Source organism: Alosa sapidissima, chromosome 6, assembly GCF_018492685.1.
Source record: "Alosa sapidissima isolate fAloSap1 chromosome 6, fAloSap1.pri, whole genome shotgun sequence".
Lineage (NCBI taxonomy): Eukaryota > Metazoa > Chordata > Actinopteri > Clupeiformes > Clupeidae > Alosa > Alosa sapidissima.
In genome coordinates this window covers 17,633,775-17,646,854 of record NC_055962.1, presented here as the reverse complement: position 1 = coordinate 17,646,854, position 13,080 = coordinate 17,633,775, and the positions used below count along the sequence as shown (strand labels likewise).

Here is a 13,080-nt window from a genome sequence, read left to right as displayed (position 1 = left end):
CTTACACTCAACACATGTTGTGTGATCATATAAACTGACCTTCTGTGGTCACCTATTGTGTATGTATTTGTTGACCTTCTGGCTTCATATTAAAAGTGACAAACATGGGTAAGATACTATAGAACCTTACTGCTTCGGTTAGCCCTCATGAATCATTGATATGTGTGTGTTTCCGTTTTCAGGAGAGCGTCCATACCAATGCACGGAATGCGATAAGAATTTCACGCAGCTGAACGCGCTCCAGAGACACCAGCGCATCCACACGGGAGAGAAGCCGTACATGTGCACACTCTGCAACCGCACCTTCACCGACAAGTCCACCATGCGTCGGCACGCCCTGGTGAGAGGCTCACGCACGCTTAGCCCACAAGGCAACTCCGTTATATCACAGTTGTGTCAAATGTAAACGAAAACTGAATGTGATCATCTGCAAATAGTGTAAACCCATATTTCATTGAACAATTGAACATAGACAATATATCAAATGTTGAACTGAGAAATTATACTATTTAATGAAAAATATAAGCGCATTTTGAATTTTATACCAGCAACACATCTCAGAATAGTTCAGTTCGCCCAGACATCCTTTTCAGGGAAACCATTCAATAATATAATATGGTTTGACTGCAGTCCAAAAAAGAAGACAATATGCATCAGGCAAGGAAGGGGACCACATTTCATTTTTAAAACATCAGCAACTGGTTTTCTCAGTTCCCAAACATTTACAGACAACTGTTAAAAGACGAGGTGATGCAACACAGTGATAAACCTGCCCGTTCCAACTTTTTTTACGTGTTGCTGGCATCAATTTCAAAAAACATAAATGTCTGTTTCAACTATTCATATGTTGTCTTTGCAATATGTAAGGGATAACGGCCTCTAAGGTGTCCTGTTATACGGAATTAATGGACGAGGGCGAGGGGCAAAAAACTCTCTGACGCAGAGTTGCCTCCATTACCAGATTTACCAGATCTACTTCATAGGTGTCCCATTATTCAGAATTAAAAGCCACCCCGCCAGCCAATCAGAAAAGAGTATTTATTCTCTCCGGGTGATAATCTCAATTATATCTAGGGTTTACATGATTTGTAAATCACATTCTGTTTTTATTTACGCAGCGTCTCAACTTCCCACAGCGTCCCAAGACACCTCAAATTCACCCGAGTTTAATTTGCCACAACTCACAGTTGCCCCACAGAGAGCAGGGCAGCTCATATTTATCCCAGTCTCATTTACCACAAGTCACAATTACCTCACAGGGCAGGACAATTCATATTTACCCCAATCCCAGTTCACACATTCACCCACCAAGGACAACTCATATTACCCTTACTTAACATACCTAGAGTAAGCCATACTGAAGACCAGGATGTTTTTTGTTTCTTATGAAAAGCACATAAAAAAAGAAATACAATTGAGCCAGTTAAAATATAAAATGTAAGAAGTATCATGCAGTAGTCTGCAGAAATCTGTAGAATGGATTAATCTGTACGATGTTAAAGGAACCATATGTAAGATTGTGGCCAAAACTGGTACTGCAATCACTTTCAAATTACTGTAGAGTGGTGTATCCCCTCCCCCCTGACTCGAGGTTGCCAACGCGGATGGCGAAACACTACTGATTTCGTGATTAGTAGATAGGTAGAGGGTGACGCATCAGGCCAAAACACAACATGACATGATAAAACACAACATCAACATCAGTTGAGGGCTGCAACTTCACTTAAATGACAATATCCTGGCCGGACTGCTGTTGTCAGTGATATAAGTATTTGAAATGAACATGACATACCAGGGCCATTTTATGATTAATTGAAATACATTTCTTACATACGGTTCCTTTAAATGTATGGTTAGTCGAGTTTAACATATGGCCTGTCCTCCTCAGACCCATGACAAAGAGACACCGTGGAGGAACTTCCTGAAGGTGCTAAAGGACAACGTGGAAGACCGGGGCGTCAAGAAGGCCCGGGCGCCCGCAGTGAAAAGGAAGAAGAGTGCCCCCAAAGAGGAGCCCCCCACCACGCCAGGTCGCCGCAAGACCAGGTCCCAGAACACCGTGATGGCCGAGACCGTGGCGCTGACCGCAGAGTGGGGCAGCCATGGCACCATCGCGCTGGTGGGCCCCGGTGATCTGAGCGGCTTCGCCGTCATCCAGACCGAGGGTCCCGGCGGCGTGCAGCTGCAGTCTCTGGTGACGGCGGAGGGGGTGCCGGTCACCGTGCCGCTCTCCCTCCCCATCTCTGTGTCCCACGCCGTCGCCACTACCGTCTCCTCGTCCACTAGCAGTGCTGCCACCGCTACCACCACCACTAAAACCACAATCCCCATGCCCGCATCAGACCGTCCGGGGACAGTCACGGTTGCGTCACCGACCCTGGAGGCGGCGTTGTTGGCCGGGGAGATCCAGTGTGTGACAGTGGGGGAGACGGACCTGACGGAGGAGGCCGCGGGCGACGGCTCGGGCTCTAGCGTCCAATTGGCCGTGACTGGGGACATCCAGGAGTGTGAGACCACGGGAAACATGGAGGCCATGGAGGTGACAACGTGCGTCACCTCTGAGTAGCCATGGAGACAGACAGACAGGAGACAGTTCTGCATCACTGCACCAAACCATCAAGGGAACTCTCCTCTCTCTGCTCTGACAATCCATGTTGAACTCTCTCCCTCACACACACACACACACACACACACACACACACACACACACAGACACACACACACACACATCAGGTATTAGAGGTTGTAAATGGATTTTTGCTTGTGTCAAATAACAGTTTCAGTCAAATTACATAGACAGCAAGCATACAAAGTCGTTCTGAAATAGATCACATTCTGTTTGCAGCCTTAATAACATACACACAAAGTGACATGTTGCCAAGAAAACAGTATAATGGGATTTGCCTTGACCAGACAAGACCAAACTGAACTTCATGTTCTTTTCCCAGCCTTAACCATGCATTTACCACAGTATATGATCCTTACAAAGTAACATCATATCAGTATCACACTATTAATTTTACATATATACACACATACATACACACACACATATATGTATACATATATGTGTGTGTGTTTGTCTTTGTAAAAACATGTTTTGCTTCATAAAGGTTTAAACCTATGACCTGATGTACAGTTATATATATATATATATATATTCAGTCTTTTTACCTTCATGGAAACTAAAATATGACAAATGATATGAAATTTGTGTTTTTTTCTTCCATACACACTAGCAATCGCAAAAGAAGCGCTTTATGATGCATAGACAGATGGTTCTCAACTAGTATGCCATGAGGCAAGGTGAGGTGTGTCGTAGAATTTTGAGAAACCCAATGCATTTTTATACAGGCTCATGAAATATATATTTTAAATATTATAAATAACCCCGTTTCTTAATTAAAACGGTTTTAGGTGGCCATAAAGTGATACAGAGCCATTACGCAGCTCAGTCAACATCATGTGAGCATTATGCCTATTGCTGTGGTCTCAGCTTGTGAACACTGTAAAGAAAACATATGAGCATCTAAGTGAACATCCCAGTTATAGCCTATAATGATGTGTGTGCCATACTTCATAATCAGTAACCATAAGTCAGTGTTTGATATTTGGTGTGCCTTGAGAACCTCTGAGAGTAGTCACAGATTTGAGACTAAGGACTTTTCAGACTTATTCAGCTAACTAGCCGTTAGAGGTTTGGCGTTATGTTTATGGATACAAAAGCAACCTGTTTTTTAAACACTAGTGTTCAGTTGTTTAGGTAACTACCACTATTCTACTAGATTTATCTGCCGCCTTTGATACTGTTAACGATGACATTCTCCTTTCTACACTATCTGAGCTGGGGATTTCTGGGAAAGCTCTTGACTGGTTTGAATCTTACCATAAAGGGTCTTCTTTTAGCGTGTCTTGGCAGGGACAGGTATCAAAGTCTCATGACCTCACCACAGGTGTGCCTCAGGGATCAGTATTAGGGCCCCTGCTTTTCTCCATTTACACCACTTCCTTAGGTGAGACCATTCGTTCCCATGGATTTGACTATCATTGCGATTCGGATGACACTCAACTTTACCCATCTTTCCCACCTGAGGACTCTAGCGTTTCCCATCGGATTTCTGCATGCCTTAAGGATATTTCAGTCTGGATGAAAGATCACCACCTTCAGCTTAATCTCTTAAAAACTGAGCTTTTGGTGTTTCCAGCTAAAACAGCTATTCCCCAACAGATTAACATCCAGTTTGACTCATCTTCACTGACCCCAACTAGATCGGCCCAGATTACTAGGTCTAGATTGACCCCAGTAACCTGGGTGTTGTAATTGATGACAGACTTAACCTCTCTGAGCATGTAGCCTCAATTGCAAAATCATGTCGGTTTATCCTTTACAACATTAGGAAGATCAGACCTTGAACATTAGATAGAGGACACATGTAACTCCTCTCCTTTCTTTCTCTCCACTGGCTCCCTATAGTGGCCAGAATTAAATTTAAATCTCTCACTTTGGCCTATAGGACACTGGATCTGCACTCTGCTATCTTAATTCAATGATCAAGATATATATCCCCAACTGCCCACTGCGGTCTTTTGATGAGCGTCTGTTGTGTTGACCAGCCATAAATGCTAGGTTGAATTCAAGACACTTTTCCTCAGTGGTTCCTTGTTGGTGGAATGAGTTGCCCAGTGCTCTCCATTCCTCTGATAGTTTTGGGTCTTTCAAGAGTGGTCTAAAGGCATATCTGTTCAACATGCATTTAGTTTATTAAGCATTTCTTATGCGTTATGGTTTGTATATTATAGTATTTATTTATTTTCATTAGGCTATTGATTGAATTTACATTGTTGTTTATTATTGCTAATCTCCTTAATGTAGTCTTCCCAGCATTTTAAATTGTTTACTGTTAAATTGAACTTTGTATTGTTGGTATTTGTATGTCGCTTTGGACAAAAGCATCTGCTAAATGCCATAAACATAACCATATTGCTTTTTGGGGCCCAGAGGCGTGTCAGTTTTGACCTCTTAAGTTGTTTCTTGGTGTTTTATGCCCCCAACGTTGTCTTCAAGGCAGCGCTGCCTGGAAGGCACTAGGGTTAGGCATGGGTTAGGGTTAGGGTTGGGGTTAGGTTTAGGATTAGGTGCCTTTAAGTCAGCGGTGGCAGCCATCGAGCCCTTAAATTGGCATGCGAGTTCTCTTTTCCCCCTGAACGCCTACTAGAAGCTATCCATATGTATATTGCTAGGGCTACCCATGGAACATATTTGCATAAAAGAAAACACACCTCCACGAGGGATTATACATTACTTTTATCATCATAAACTTTATTGAAATATAGACATATTGTATATCTATGTAAAGATGAGACTCTGACCTTTCAAAATCCATTGGGGATTCAATGTGATTCAAATAATTTTGAGGTATATAAGTGCGAGGCACGGCAGGTGAAAACAAACATCGTTTTTTTATGCACGTTTTTTTTCGAAATGTGGGCTAGTTTGCTATCTTAGCATGTATTCTTTCACACTACTACAACAACAAAGTCCGATTTACACATTAAGGTGTTTATTTCATTGCATTTTGTCTACTCGCTGGGTCCATAATCCAGAGTGAAGTCCGCGATAGTTTGGCCAGATACTACACGGCTCCATGAAGATGCATTGCCTGTAACGTTAACCTACGTTGTTCGGTAGCTTCACCCTGTTCATTACGGTCACTATTTTCAACTGCACAAAAGGCAGAGTTAGAGTCAAATCCATAATCTGATTCAGACTCACATTCTACAAAGCTATTTAAGAAGAAATCCCGTTCATCACAGCTTCTAAATCGTGCCGCCATCTTACTATTTTTAACGCGTATGGTGTTTGTTTAATACTTTTTCCGGTGGCTTCAAACGTCACCACTTCGCTAAAACCCCGCGAAAATGTATTATTTAATCCTACTGGTTAGACTAATATGGGTTGTGGTCGGGTCCACCTATCAGAGCCTCTGTTACATTTGAAAAACCGGAACCTGTTCTAATGGTCATCAAATCACGTCTTTATGGAAATGCCGGAGGTGTCAAAACTCGTCATTATGGGTACAAGGGGTGTCGTTAAAAGTCGTCTTTATGGGCCCCCACCGTCGACTTCATGGCAGCGCTGTGACCGTTGACTTCAAGGCACCTAACCCTTGCCTAGCCCTAGTGCCTTCCATGCAGCGCTGCCTGGAAGACGACGTTGGGGGCTTAAAACACCAAGTCACCATGTGCTCGTAGAGGGACGGATAGTATCAATATCTGCGAAAGTGACAGCGGTGTGTACAGTTAAGACACATTCAATCAAACGTAGTTAAGTTTCAGATATGTATTTATTTCTGTACATTAGTACATAACACATGACTATGACTAATAAAGAGGCGTGCTACTTTTTGACAGAAACCTTGATAAGCATGTAGCTGGGGCCTGTACTACGAAGCGGGGCTACTGGCTTATCTGGGTAACTTGATCACCTGTGGCGTAACTTCCCGATTAACCCGTACTACGAAAGGTGGATAGGTTTTAACCAAGGTATGCTGCCATGGCAATTTACGCTGCATCTCAAACCTGCTCCGAGCAGGTTATGTTCTTGGTTAACCCGAGGTTTCCGTTAACCACACCCTTTATAAGTACCACCCCTCCACTAACAATTTCTCCCGAGACAATGTCGGCGTACCTGGATGATCCATACGACATTGGAGCGCAAATCAAGAGGGGCCCGGACGATATTCTCTATGAAGATATAGATTGTCAGCCGAGGGAATTCGTTATCTTTGTCAGATGAGTCACCCGTCATAGCAAATTCATGTATTCCATCGGTGATGCTGAACATCTGAGCAACTGTATGTCCGAAAATAAATCGGACATAGCCTACAGTAGGCCTAATAACTTAAAATCACCATTTTAACTATAAACCTGAATAATGTTTTTGTGTTTCATTTTCACTTGCTACCATGTGTGTTTGGCAATGGTGTTGCATCTGAAATGTTCACACAATTAGGCATACACTAAATCAGTCAATGGGGGCTACTTAAACATTCAATTATCCTTATTACTGTAATCTATATGCCCACTTCTGAATTGTGTTGCATCTGTAGGCCTTTTTATGAACTCAAAATAGGCAATTTAATTATTTCAACTCATTTCAGACATTCCGCAAGCTATTAATCCTCCGTAACACATATTTGAAGAACATGTAGAAATAAAACTTTACTTTTAGGCATTTAGGCTACCCGATCTGCAATACGTTGCCAACCGCCTTGCCTTGCTTTGTTTGCTGCTGACGTATTTGATTTTTGTCGTAGAGTGAGTTTTAATTCCTCGTAACTTGTCACAATAATTGTGCATTCCTCGTCCGTAAAATAAGGCTATCGCGTCATCATTGAAAGTGATGACTTGCACTGCAACCCGCCCCTTTTATGTGAACACGCACAAACTCCAATTAGGTTAACCCCGGTTCAACAAATCAACTTCTTAATCAGCGTCGTAGTACCGATTTACACCACTTATGATAACCAGGTTTTGTCAACCCCGGTTTAACAAAGTAACCCTGGGTTACATCTGGGTAGGTTAAGCTCCCTTCGTAGTACAGGCCCATGGTCTCCAGTGATGAGGACACAATGAACTGAAAAATAAAAACCTCTGGTATGTCTCACGATATGTAAACCACACAAGACTGGACACAAAACAACATGCTCTGACTGGTAATGAGCAGAGGAAGAGAGGACTACGCTATCAGAGACCTGGGGGGTATTCCAAGTACGTGGTTTAAAGGCAAACCTGGGTAAGTTAACTCAGAGTAAGTGGTAAACCACCTACAACAAGAGCCCTATGGCATTGTTTTGTAAGGACAATGAAACCATACAGCATATCTATAAGGAGGTTTACCCCTTACTCTGAGTTAACTTACCCAGGTTTGCCTCCAAACCACGTACTTGGAATACCCCCCTGAAGTGTGCATATATAACAACAATACACTAATACACAAGAGCACACTGACACAGGAAGCACATACACATAAACATCTCAGTCTTTAACCATGGGGACTTCTGTCAGATTCAAGAAAAAGTATTTTGTTTTTTTATTTTTATATAACCCTTATAGATATAGAAACATTTTTAGAAGGTGAAACAAATCATGTCATGTAATGTAATACTGAGATCCGTACAAAAGATAATTAGCATCAATAACCAAAATATTTTAAAATGACGTCTTTTTTTGCTCTGTTTTATGACCACTAAACCAAGTCTGAGGGATTCACTCTTTCTTTGGTGGGCTTTAGTGAGTGGTATGAACGACCATGTTGGTTGCTGAGTGTGATGTGTAGACGTGTGTGCAGAAATCTCGCTTGGCTTCCGAAATAAGAAATTACAGGTTTGTCATTGTTTGTCCCTTTTTCATTCCTTTCTTATTAAATTATTTCAGATTTTCTTTTTCACAGACTATGGAAAACACACTTTAGATGAGATGACATGGCTAAGGTGCAATATGTAGTTTTTTCTGTCAATTTCAAAAAACGATTCTAGACCTAAAATAGAATATCCAAATAAAAACCATGGTCGGTAAGTGACTTAATCTGAGCTAGTTCACCGAAATTGGCCACTAAACCACGCAAGCATCAAGCCAAATGAGAAAGCATGACGATATTGCAACTCATTTTTAGTGTTTGCTTAAAACTATATACAGAGCCAGATTTTTTATTTTAACAACTAAAAAAATGCACATTACACCTTTAAACAAAACAAAATAAATAAAAAACAAACTACGGGGTAAATGAGATGAGCGTGAAGTGTATAAACCCTGTCGTCATGCTCTGGAGAGAAACACTGTACAGAAAAGTAAAGTCATACAGCGCTCATCATCCCTGAACGAGTATCCATCAGTGGCCGGTAAGGAGCCACAGAGCCCACTCCAGTCATGACCCGACCCCGAATCAGATCTGGACCAATTCCATATTGAAATACACACTGACTGGGATCTGAAAGGGAGAGGAATATAGAGATGGTGCTGGGAAGTAACTGAGAGAATGGAAGTAAATGGCATTAAGAACTAGGAATTATAATCTCTGTGGATGTTTAGCGTGGCTTTGACTACCGGCCCAGCTTTGGAGTCAAACTCTTTCACCTGCACACACACACAAAAGCAGACTCAAGTCTACAACGGATTTGCAGGTAATTCTCACACACTCTACTGCCACCATGACACACACACACACATACACAGACACACACACACACACACACACACAGGTAGAATCTGCATTAAATAAATGCAAAACAGTCTAAGAGCATACAGACACATCGACACATCGTATAATTGTGTATTACAAATTTCCACTGAAGCTAATGATGGCGTTTGACTGGGCATTTAGGCTATTATTGCTAAAGATATTTGAGAGACAAAGAGACTCACGGCTTCTGTGAAGGCTTCACTGTTCTGCTCCTCATGAGCGTCCAAAAGTTTCTGGGAGACATTAGATTACAATTAGCAACAGGCCTTCACACCATTCAGACAAGGAAGTCTTCAAGATCTTCATTCAGACAAACACTATACACATCAAGAAAATAGCACTGATCACTTCACATGCGCACTTACAATAACATTCTCTCTCTCACACGCACACACAATAAGCCCTCAACAATTGGTACTGACCTTGAGAAGTTTGCGTCTGATAAAGCGAGAAACAAAGGGGCCCAAAGTAGCTCTATTCTTCATTGGTATGATAAGGGATCAGATTCAGGGGCGATTCTAGACCTAGAGCTTTGCTGGGGCACAGGCACCCAACACCCAATACATAAAAAAAAAAACATTTAAATGTGCGCGCAATATGAAATAAATGGCTTTGACGTCTAGCCCACATCATGTCCTCATCCATTTCTTGCCTGTCTCTCTCCTCCTCCTGTCTGGTACTGGACTGCCCAGCCTGTGCTCTTTCTCCCCTCTCTTCTCCTTCTTTTCGACCTTCTTCTCCTCCTCCTTCTCCTCCTCCAGCACTCTCTCCCTCAATTGTTGTAGCAGCCACTGCAGCAACATCCAAACACATAGGCATGAGTAGGCCTAATGTATACTCACTGCATGAATTTAATAGGCTTTCCTACACAAGGTAAGCTTATTTTTAGTCAAAATTGAGATATACTTCCCTCCCAGGCAAGGGTCCTTCCTGGCAATACTGCAGTTCTTTGTAGCTTAAATAGCCTACTAAAGCCTTCATACTGACTTTTGGTGATAATTTGCAAATGTAGCCTAATAGCCTAAGAGTCTGATTCTGTGTAGATTATTATAGGGTACATTTACAAATGCAGCAAACTTATTTAAGTTTGCCATTTAACCATTGATCAAATTACAGCACTGGCTATTACCAGCATAAATGTTACCTTAAATGTGGGCAATTATCATACCTCCCTCGTCCTCCTCATCTCTCCTCACTGTTCCTTTCCCTCTGCCTGTTCAGGAAGAATTGTCTGAAGTCCATCTCTGAATAGTTTATCAGAAGGCTATGTTTAGTTTTACAGTAGGACAGCTTCACAAACAGTATAGGCTACTTTTACAGGACTCTCTCTCCAGTATACGTATAAATCATTATTAATTGTCCGCATGTGTGCATGCAGCCTACACATTGTGAGCTTAGAATTATAAGGTTCTATCTCCGTTTAGGGTAGTTCTGAGATATTGAGCATCAAAGTTTTTACACCCCAGCTGGCAAAACTGTTATGTAGTATAATCTACTATTATAGCTCAACAAGACCATCACCCTACAGGTACTTTGAGGATAGAATATCAAAATCCTGGCACATTTGGAAATGGGATTTTTTAAGATCGCCCAAATGGAGATAGAACCTTATAATTCTGAGAGCTCTGATTCACTTTGGAATTATAAGGTTCTATCTCCACTTTTACAAATAAAACCCTACATTTCAAAGAATAAATGCATATAACCATTGATTTGAATCAATTTATACATTTATAATACAAGCACACAGCTTGTAGTATATAATATAATGTATAATAGTATAGTATACATCAAAGCCAAGCAAGTTTGTAAGAAAAAAATATTTTATTTTTTTCAAAGTTCAAAGTACATGGACATTTAAAATTACAGCTGAACAAAACCCCCACCCCCTCTCGGAAACATTTTAAAAACTGGTCATTTATTTCATTAAACTATGCCACCTTTTTATTATTTATTATTCTGTATGTCTGTTTTGTTATGTGTCTGTCTCTGCTGCCCTGGGTGTCTCTGCTACTGTCCCTCTCGCTGCGGCTCTGGGAGTCTCTGCCTCTCCTGGCATGGCTAAGTAATGGCAAAGTAATACAGCTGAGCATCACAATAGCATTTACAGGAAAGTAACTAATGGTGAGACATACATTTTGCATCTATCATCTATACCAGGACAATCTGCGTGGCTTAACTGGTACTGGACCCACTGAGGCACTGTCCAGGACTACTACCATCATTTTCCTTACAAAGACTGAACAGGATAAACAGTCAAATAGGCCTATTGATTAAGTACTTCTTAGTGTACACACTGACAGTGGCATGTTTGCCTACATAGTAGTGTCTGAAAACATCTGTGCAACTCGAGCATCACTGCCCATCAAACCTGCAAAAACATAACCCCAGCAGTAGCCAAGAGAAGCTAAAGATTCTTTATTATTACATGATCCAATATTATAATAATGTGTCAGTTTATTATTTTGTTTTATGACACTGATAACATAGTTTGGGTATTTTACAAACAAAGGCACGGTAAATACAACAGAAATTCCACCCATCTATAGAAGTACCCACCACTAGATACTGTCCTCTTTGCCGCTCCCACTCTCTTTGGGGGACTTCCACCATTATCATAATTTCTGTAACAAAAAACAATTTAATTATCATCCTGATATAAATGGGCCAACTTTTATCAATATCCAATAATCTAGCAATCTTAAAAAGCTAGTTAACTTGCATTTATGGAAGGGGAGTAAGTTAGAAATTGGCATTATGTTAGGCTGCAGTCATTAAGACACCAATAATCTAGCTAGTTTAAAAAGCTAGCAGCTAGCTAGCTTGCATTTATGGAAGGGGAGTAAAGTTAGAAATTGGCGTTATGTTAGCTAAGCTGCAGTTGCCCATCTACAAGGATACAATGATGTTTATTTGTCACATACAGAGATTTACAGGTACAAAACTGTAAGCAAGCTGTTGGTGAGCTATCATTCTAATGCTAGCTAATATCATTTACATTAGCTAGCTAATGATTTGTAAATTAAGTATTATATACCAGCTCTATGTGCTTACCGATCTCTTCTAGTGGTGTCTGTACATTTAATTATTTTGGTCGCCATCGCCGGCTTCAGATGTCCAGGGCAGGCTAATGTCCAGCCCTTAGCTCTGTCCAGGCTACAGAGCTAAGAGGTGGGATTTGATTGGTCCGTCTGTGTTCATTCAGGGTTTTGATTGGATATTGAATCTACTGGAGATAGAACCAAAGATCCTTGATTACTAGCAAGCAAAGATTCTAGAACAGAGCTCTGTTCTAGAATCTTTGCTAGCAAGATAGAGCCAAAGATCCTTGATTACTAGCTCCGCTTTAACCCTCTCTGATAGAGCAACGTAATTCGTTACTATGGGAGCAAAACGGGACAGTTCCGGTCTGCATAAGTGGGAGTGTCACCTTATGTCACTAAATAAACTTTCTCTCTTAATAAGCAATAAGAACAGATAAACATAATTGTGTTCACAGTATTATTGTCTATAATCATGTATGATACCAATGAATCATTCTTTAGGACATGATATGAATAATTTAATTAGTCATGTAAACCGAGCTAGCTAACTAGCTAACGCTAGCTTAAAATACTATACAAGTGGATGGGAGTTGCTATGGCAATACAGCTATGCACTAACAAGTGACTAGTAGTTGAAGGACTTCGCTTAAACTTAATATACTGTTGCAAATTCACTTGAGTATAAACTATCCAAATTAACTAATGTCAGTAATGTTATTCAGCTAGTTGTCATTTCAAAGAAATTACACTTCTCCGTTTAAAATGTTACCTTAGCTAAGAGGCTAGCTAGCATGC

The 13,080-nt window shown here is 41.0% G+C and overlaps 1 protein-coding gene and 2 long non-coding RNA genes across 10 annotated transcripts in view; 1 reads left to right on the top strand and 2 right to left on the bottom strand.

Annotated features, from left to right (window-relative positions):
* Positions 1-13,080, top strand: part of gzf1 (GDNF-inducible zinc finger protein 1) — a 28,824-nt gene that overhangs the window by 5,380 nt on the left and 10,364 nt on the right. For 2 of the 8 annotated variants that reach the window (XR_006032592.1, XR_006032590.1), the window contains exons 5-6: positions 183-340; positions 1,889-3,465. The exons of 1 other annotated variant lie outside the window; for it this stretch is intronic. Coding sequence is in view for 4 of the 7 variants with exons in the window: in XM_042096570.1 (XP_041952504.1) it covers positions 183-340; positions 1,889-2,530 (800 nt within the window). In the remaining 3 variants the exon portion in view is untranslated. Of the gene's footprint in view, positions 1-182; positions 341-1,888; positions 3,466-13,080 lie in introns of those variants that run through there. 5 more of the 8 variants (XR_006032591.1, XM_042096570.1, XM_042096571.1 and 2 more) reach the window with 5 other exon arrangements.
* Positions 7,539-9,958, bottom strand: LOC121712376. Its single transcript, XR_006032597.1, has 3 exons — positions 9,664-9,958; positions 9,424-9,474; positions 7,539-8,989 (listed from the first exon to the last, which is right to left on the bottom strand). It is a non-coding gene; the product is annotated as an uncharacterized LOC121712376 (long non-coding RNA).
* LOC121712378 lies at positions 11,134-12,408 on the bottom strand. The gene is made up of 3 exons (XR_006032599.1): positions 12,296-12,408; positions 11,801-11,865; positions 11,134-11,302 (listed from the first exon to the last, which is right to left on the bottom strand). It is a non-coding gene; the product is annotated as an uncharacterized LOC121712378 (long non-coding RNA).